This window comes from Larus michahellis, chromosome Z (genome assembly GCF_964199755.1).
Source record: "Larus michahellis chromosome Z, bLarMic1.1, whole genome shotgun sequence".
Classification (NCBI taxonomy): Eukaryota; Metazoa; Chordata; class Aves; order Charadriiformes; family Laridae; genus Larus; species Larus michahellis.
In genome coordinates, this window is record NC_133930.1 from 43373330 (window position 1) to 43382074 (window position 8745).

Consider the following 8745-nt stretch of genomic DNA (forward strand, 5'->3'; position numbering starts at 1 on the left):
ATGGTCATTTCACTGTGTTTTACTGCATGAAGTACCTCATATTTTACACGGTAATAACAGCAGTAAATTAGTACCTACATTTAGCCTTCTAAGAAAATGATAATTTCCAAATGAACAATACAAAATAAGCTTAATCATAGTAAATTATGAGAAAGGCAGGAATGAACAGTACTACTAGACATAAATTAAATTTTGCCTTTTAGTGGAAACATAACCTTAGAGGCAACCAGAACACTTTTCAACAACATTTTCTCATTAAAGATACCCTGCTTCTAAACTTCACAAAAAATGCATTTCAGTAAAAGTGTTTCTGGAACCTTGTGTGTCCGGGGGAATAGGAAGGAGTTGCAAGAGGCTGTTGATTCACCTGCTGTGGCCCTGGTAAACCAGGTGCCGATTCACCAGTTACCCTCCTCCTAAGTGAAGAGTATCTTTGCATTCCCTTAAGAGGGAGATATTTCTTTTTAAAAAAGCACCTCTGTTACTCATTTGCCTTCTAACTATGCTGTCTTAGGAGTTTACCATAGCTGGCCCTGCAGTAGACAATGGAAGTCTCTAATGGACATTCCAAATAGTGCAAAAAGCCCACATTTTTGCAAGAAGCAGTGTTAACAGTAGCATTGAGAGATAATATATTAAAATACTATACATGACAGCATAGTGAAGTTGAAGTGGTCCAGTGCTGTAATTGACACACACACCATGGGGATAGTCTCTTTAAAGATTTCTATGATTGTTGCCGAACAAGAAAAAGCAGAGATTTCTTAGGAATTTTGACAGCTAACGTGAAAAAAAATAAGCATGCAAGTTGCTGTCTACAAGCTTCTGAAATACAGAATAATTTGTGTTGGAAGAAACCTCTAGAAGTCACTTTGTCCAACCCACTGTTCAACTGCAATAATTACATAAGAGTTTCATTTATAGTGCAATTAAAATATATGAATGTATGAGTAATGTAACAGAAAACTAGTAAGAGCATCACATGATTGCTGGAGCTCTAAATAGCCCACACTGCAGAATGATAGATTTGTGTTATTTTCTGCAAGCATAAAAAGCACTCTTTTCAACTGATCATACCATATTTCTGGCATATTCCAAATTCAGTCGAAACTCGTTAATTGCTATTGATAACAAGTTTACTTCAGCAAGAGACTATTTCTATTGACTAAAACAGTCTTTGAATGAGTGCCATGAAGCTCAGTAATTTTTGTGTATTTCAAAGCTGATTCTTCAAGTACATTCTCTTCATCTTCCCCTTTATACATTTGTTTTTTAAATTTTGTTTGGTGAAAATGCATGTTATTTAACCCTACCCCTTGAAGAAAAATAATTATTTTTAATTTAAGAATAGCAATATTCAAGTGATAAATAAAACTGCCTATTCCATTTTCCTGTTTGCTTAGAGTCTTTCTGAGTTTGCTGAAGGAACTTCTCACCAAAATGTCAGTCTGTCCGTGCTTGTCACCTGCTGTTGCAGATTGCTAACCTAAGCACCCAGCACAGGCAGAAAAGCATGCAGAAAAGCTTCTGCCTCATTTGCTCAGCATCCTTTTCCACCTCCCTAGAAACGTCCACAGAGCAAAACATTGCAACAAAAAACGGTGATTGGAGCTTTAGGGACAAGTCGGCCAGTTTAAGCCAGCACAGCCCTCCTGTGAACGCAGGCCAGGTATAGCAATGTGCTAAGCCACTTCTGAACCTGCTCAATCTGTAGTTCATGTTGAAAGAACAAAGTTAAAAGTTTATCAGGAAGTTTGTGTTGGGACATGGTTGAGACGTCACAGAATGTACCTAGCCTTGAATGGGATGTGAAAAGAAACAATGTGTCTTATGCGTTCTTTTGCAGTTGCTGATTTAGACATAAGATAGCAAAAAATATAACTTCTGGACCAAGGATTAGCCAAGAGTGTATCCCTTCGGTAATTATAATGCTAACATACACACCCTGTGTGAATAATGAGCATGCAAATCAGGTAAGCTCCCCAAATGTATTAAATGTGAGCTTAGATGCACATGTATAATTAGGAGTGGTGAATGAATTGCTATTAAACTGTATTTTATTGTGATAAATATTGGGTGGTGGGAAACATGTGGTGCACTGGCTGTTGTTCATTGCCTGGCACCTGATTCTGCAGAGTTGAAATGAAACAAATACCTTGAATCAGTGTGTTGATTTGCTCTCGCACACCAGGTGAAACACTCTCATTTGGGGACAACAGAGTGACATAACGAAGCAGGAAGTCAAAAGCAAATTAGAGAAGCTCGGATAGGAAAATACTCTTGCCTTTACACCACACCCGAAGGATTACAGAGTTGATCCATCTACTTCAAATGTTGACAATATGAAAAGTGTTAGGCAATTGCGCTTCTGCTTTCACACTCTGCTGTACTTTTACTGATTGGAATTTCCTGCTTGTAAAATATTTGATTAAAGGGCAAGGGTATGGAGCTATCTTGTACTTGTAAGTGACACGATCTTATAATGTCTGTTTAGTTCCCTCTAGATGAGCAGTTAATTCACCAAGTCTTTTTGTGTAACTACATTCTTTGACTTTCCCTCCTGTCTCCTCCCTGCCTTTCGAGAGAACACAGGTTTTGCAAAGGGTGCATAATTTATATCGGCAGCACACACTCTACAGCAGACGGTTTTCCATCCCTGCTGGTTAGTGATGAAAACAGATTGGCTGTCAGAGCATCCAGGCAGCTGCTTAAACTGTTTATGGTTTAAGGGTGGATCATTACATTTGCTTTGGAGATTAGAATCAGGGTACTCAAGGAACTCTGTGGAAAATGGATGCTTCAAAAGCGAATGTTTTAAGTTATCATGCTGGATTTCTTTGGATTTCAGATTGCATTCAGTCACCTGAAATGAAGCCAACTAACTTACAGTTCAAAACTCTGCTATTCCTTTAATATTCAGTGTAATTGAAGAGCATTCATCTAGGTTTTTTCCCATGTACTACCTTTTGCTGGCCACAGTATCATGATTTTGAAGGAGTTTAAATGCATTTTAAATATTGAGGAAGAAATTTTTTGGTCAATAATTCTAGTATTCATAAATTCCTGCCAAATAATAAAATTCAGTCTACAGGGCAGGAGGGATAAATATTCGTTACCAATGTGTTAAACAACAGTAAATGAGCTGTAGAGACAGCAGATAAGAAATATGTACCACCAGATTTAAATTCAGCTGGCTAAATCTTCATGAGGTCTTTTGAAATACATTGCAAATTAGGCTCACCCATCTCTGAGTATATTAGTGGTTTTCTTTAAAAGCTTAAGTTGTCAGTCTTGAGCAGGATAGTTGGATAGTATCCTAAAATGCAGGATAAACAACTTAAAATGATAGACTGGCACAAGCTGGCCATAAAAAAAGAAATAGGAAATTTGTTTGCTCTCAGAGCAAGTTAAATGTATGAAAGGCAGAAAGCAAAATCCAGAAAAGCCAAAACTGGAAAAAAGATCTGCACATTCCTGAGAAGATAGTAAGGTGCACATGACCCCTGCAATTATGGCATTCAAAACATCTATTGATGGCAAACAGGAACACAATGGGGATGACAAAGACAAGAATCCTAAAACTGGTTTTCTTAAGGAATATTTACTTAGCCTGAGAAGAAAAGGACCTAAAGGTCTGACTAACTTTCAGTATTTCCTGTAAGAGACGTAGTAGTATGTCATAGTTAAAATTCTTCAAAACAAATATGGCTTTGGAAAGTCTTGAAAAAACAAGTGTTGAAAATGTGGAAAAGGACTGCATAATTTCCTGCCAGTGGAGTTATGCAGTACAGAACCTTCATAACTTCCAAGGGAAATTACAACAGTGTATAAAGTATAGTATATACTTTTATAGTATATACCATTAAGTATAAATTCTTAATAATGTCTATAGTCTTAATTAACCAACCAGACAAGAGTATCTAGGAAGCCATGGAAAATGGCAATAAACACAGAAGTAAAAGGCATTTTTAGGATATGTTATAAACTTGTTTGAATGAAATGGAGTACAAAAGCTGCATATGTAATGGCATTACTGATGTCCTTATGTAGCATGAGTAAAAGACAGAATTTAAGGGGGATTCTTCCTCAAATCAGCTTCTTAAGAGGACGGTGTGCTCTGCTACAGAAACAGGAATGGATTGCTTAGTGCATCATAAAACTGACAATAGGAGGCCAGTGACCAATAAATATTTATTAGCTGTTATCTTCCCTTTGCATTGTATTTATTTTATGTTTATGCCTGAGTTACTTTTAAAAGCCAGGGAGGTTTTTCCTCCCACCTACCATTCCTTTTTCTGAGCCAGCTCTTATCATTCCTTGAGGAGTAAGTGTGACTTGTTGCTTAATGTTATCGTTAGCAGAGATCTGAATCATCACAACCGATTAGATAACATCTTTGCCTCTTAAATGAGGGCTAAACACAAGCTAGGTAAATCCAATCTCAGTTTTGAAGTTACTGTTAGCATTTCTGAGCAGGAAATTCTGTGCACAACTGTAGCGATTCCCCAGCTGGTGCCATCAGAGGGAAGGTAACAGAACCACATTGAAAGCAAGGGACACAGTAGTGTTTCTATACATTATGTATGGCGTTATCATAGATATAGATCCAGAATGTATTACATTGGCATGTAGACACTTAACATGGACAATCTTCTGAATAGTGATGAAACTATGAGGATAATGATTTAGGTTCCTTAAATTATATGGCTTATTTAAGAGGAAAAAATATTGAAAACTTAAATGTCTCAGTATAAACAGTGCAGCAATCTGTTGATTCTAGCTATAAGGTAGCATCCAAAGCAGGTAAGCTTAGCATGTCTTAACAACTGCATCAGGGTTTTATTAAGGATACATTGCGAGTGTGCTTGACTGGCTGTGTATCTTCTTAACCCTTGTATCTTCTTAAAATCAATACAAGAACCTTACTCTTTGTAACACACCCAGATGGCTGGTATGGTTAGTAACTGAGATGTCCCTAATATCAAAGAGAAAGAGAGAAAGCCATACATGGAGCTGTACGTTTGGGTTTTGTTGTCTGTTTGCTTTTATGACCGTTTTGAGCTGTTAATGAGGTAAAAAAGTTCCTTGTGGGTTTCCCAGGTACTGGTGTTATCACAAGGCAATAACGCAGGACCTGCAGATTCGGAAGCTATGCCTGTAAATAGTTCAAGTGGAATCTGCATAATGTACAAAAGAAGCAGATTATATTTTGCAGGATCAAGCTTTTTTTTTGCTTTTTTTTTTTTTAAATGTAATTGATGGTGTTAATAGAACTTTATGCTACATGGATGCATGCCCTCTCTGAAAGTTAACATTGGTTAACTGATTTCTGAGGCTCTACTACAGTATGGTTGAAAAAAGTTTTATGGTTCTGTGACTCTGTGAAAATCATACTCTATTACAGAAGCATGTATGTGTTTAAATATCAATAGCCAATGTGAAGTTGAGAAAAGCTCAAATAGTTATCCCCCTTTGACCATTTGTACAACTAGTCAAAAGGCAGATTTCTCTATATTGCAACCTCTTCATTCTGTTAAAGTTCTTCCACAACAGAAGGCACAATGCCTCTCATTCTTGACATAATAAAACTCTGATACGATCCTTCATCCATCACTTGTTGGCCTTGAGCTGCGTCATATTATGTTGAGAGCTGTTTTCTTAATTTATTTACTTTATAAAACAAACTACCTAACCTGGGATTACTTTGTCCCTGTCTTATTTTTAGTATCCCTTTGTGGGTTAATCATTAAATGGCTCAGGTACATCTGAAGGTACCTTTGGAGTGCAATCCCACACTGATACTTAAAAAGGCTTACATTTATCCCCTTCCAGAACACTTTTGTGTTTTGTGGTTTAGGGAAGGTACTCATTGCTTAATACTAGAAGGCACTGTATCCTAGAGGAAGAAAAGCATTCACTCTTTGTGCAAGAAAAGCTCAAATAGAAGAAAACAGGAAAAAAAATTATGGTATTATTTCCTTCTCAGTGGCTTCTACTGTGAAGTGATTTGTTTTTCTATATGCAGAAGTTTACCTGTTTCCTTCTGTGTCTTATTTTAACTAGGGAGTGACTTATATGTTGAGTCAGAGATAGATGTAAATGTGTAAATGTAAATACTGTCTGGTGTTCCAGGAAAAAAAAATAATCAGAAAACCTGACTCAGTTCCCAAGTTTCATTGTTGGGCAGTGTCCGTGATTTGTCATTTGAATTATTTAAATCAGAGGGGATTTGCAGGCTCTTGCAAACCTCTGCAGTGGCCAGGAAAGGAAGCACCTGCTTTCCCTGCACATTGCCAGGTGAGCAATGGCTTTGTGGGGACAGTCTTTGGAAGTTGACTGAACTATCTTACGTAGACGTTTTGCGCGAAAACACATACAGGATGAAGCCCTCTCTTGTCTCCTTCACTTGAACCAAGGGAGACCCAAGTTCAAACTGCTTGTCTATCTGCTCTGATGCACAGATGCGTTGTGGGCGCTCTGATTACCCAAGAGAGGGCTCTTACCACTAGGCTATCATGTTTTAAGAGAGTTATCTCTAACTCTCCTCTTGAAGCTGTCCCACTTAGCATGAATTATTAACTATTGACTGGAGCAGGGACTTGACCCTAACAGCCTTACCTTCCACAAATATTCACGGACTGGCAGATTATCAAATCAATCTATTTCTTGTCTGTCTCTACAGCCCAATGAATAAATATACAGAGTGGTTGGATGTCACTGGGGTTACGTAATATTCCACATGCTTAGCACCTACAAAGACCTTTCTGTGTTATTTGAATAGCTGATACTCACACCCACTATGTGCTACCCCTTCCTGCTAGCTGAGCTCAGGGGCAGCCTCAGGATCAGAGGCTGCAGAGGAGAGAAAGGGCTACTTTGCTAACACAGCACTCTTTAGAGCCACTGTCTTTCCCCACCCTGTTCTACCTAAAGTAACACATACAGTAAACCGGCCTGGCTGTGGGTTCACAAATTTCTCTCTGTCTCTGCTCTAATTCCTGTGGAAGCGCAGCGATGCTGGGCACTGAGAAACAATAATGTGTTAACTGATTTTTTGATGCTTCCACTTTTGAAATCTGCATTTTTTAAATGGCTATTAGCATTAGCTTATGCACCTAATATGCAGAACCTTCTGGGTTGGCTCCTTACCTCCTTTCTATGCTCTTAGGAGCAGAACAAGACAATTGCACTTATTTTATGTAGGGAAGAAAGAAGATATACCCCATTGTGATTACATAATTATTTTTTCTCATATTATTAATATACATTGCTTTGATAAGATATGTGTCTGCTGCATCATAACGACCTCCTCTTCAACAGAATTGTGAATTACTTACCCTCAGGAAAAAGCAACAACTGATACAGCAGATGGAAATGCTGGATAAGCTAGTTGTGAGGCCCTTCAGACCACGAAATGTTACTGAGTCAGACTTTTCAAAGATACCAGTATATCGGGCAGCAGATGAAGGCAATAAGCAGAGTCTACTCCTGAATGTGTCGATTGTGCTCCGGGATTTTATACAAGAGCATTGCACTTTGGCAGGGTATCAGTGCAAAGCATGTGGGGTGTTGTAAAATATCTGTGGGCAGAGAGCTGAAATTGTTTTTTCTTTGTTCAGGGACTGAAGTAAGCATTGTTCATTGTTTTAAGCCCTTCCTCTTCCCCACAAGGCAAAGGAAGCCACACTTACCTGGAAGGCCAAATTTTCTACTCCCGAGTGATCGCGGGTGGTCTCCTTCAGCTCCATGTGCCTACCATGGGCAGGAGAGTTTTGGGTGAGTGTTGAATGCTACTTGCAGCACAGGGCAACTGCAGCCAGCACCTAGTTAATCCATTCACAGGGTCGGTGGATATCACCTGAAGTCTAGTTAGCTGCAGGCACTCTCAAGTTGCTCTTGCTCACTCATAGCTCCACCTTCTCCCTCCCCTGGCACAGCCTCTTTTGGCCAGCGTGGGAAACCGCATTCAGTGTTTCTTGAGACAACAAGGGCGGATTCCTGCAGCCCCCAAGAGGCAGACGTATCTCCGGGAGATCCCTAAGGCAAATGTGTGTACTTACCTGACTTCTGGCTTTCCTCACTTGCTTGGGGAGAAATCTTCCCCACCCAAATCTTTGAAAGGCCAACATAGTTTTATCTTTTTTACAGCTATTCTCGAGTCACTGTTTCTGCAACGTTACTGTGTCTCTACTTTCATAGTGGTTAAGAACTTCATCTAGCAAGTGAAAAAAAAAAAAGGAAAAGGAACAAATCCCAAACCTCCAACAAATATCTGTTATGCATTTTCAGTTGGCATGCCAAATCTTATGGCACAGGGTCATTTGGTTATCTGTCCTCAGATTACTCACCTTTAACTGAAGAGTTTTCTAATACTGGTTTTCAGGCTTGCTATTTGCAATATGGGAAAGCTATATCATTAGAACTACCAGCTGTCTCTCTTACCCATGTTTTTGGTTGCCTATGCACTTTGTATTTAAAGCTTGTTCTGTGTAAGTTCACTGAAAATAGTAGCACTATAAGAGACAGTAATGTCAGTCAGGATTTGAATGAATATAGTTTTTGTCTTTAAGGAAAACAAAAATGAGAAATGTTCTGTTTCTTTGAAATACAGCAATGTAAATTTATGTACTCATTAGGTGCTTAAATTTGTAACTTTCCACGTGGGGACTAAAAATGTCATGAATTTTGCTTCATCCTGTAAAACAGCAAAAAGTGATGTCCTGTTTTAGGAACAAAGACAGAATG

The 8745-nt window shown here is 38.6% G+C and overlaps 1 protein-coding gene across 1 annotated transcript in view; it reads right to left on the reverse strand.

The window, feature by feature from the left end:
- The window catches only part of SLC28A3 (solute carrier family 28 member 3), a 45816-nt gene extending 38068 nt beyond the window's left edge, over positions 1–7748 (reverse strand). The window contains exon 1 of the mRNA XM_074569719.1: positions 7692–7748. Coding sequence (XP_074425820.1) covers positions 7692–7748 — 57 coding nt within the window. The remainder of the gene's footprint in view (positions 1–7691) is intronic.
- Positions 7749–8745: the final 997 nt, after the last annotated feature.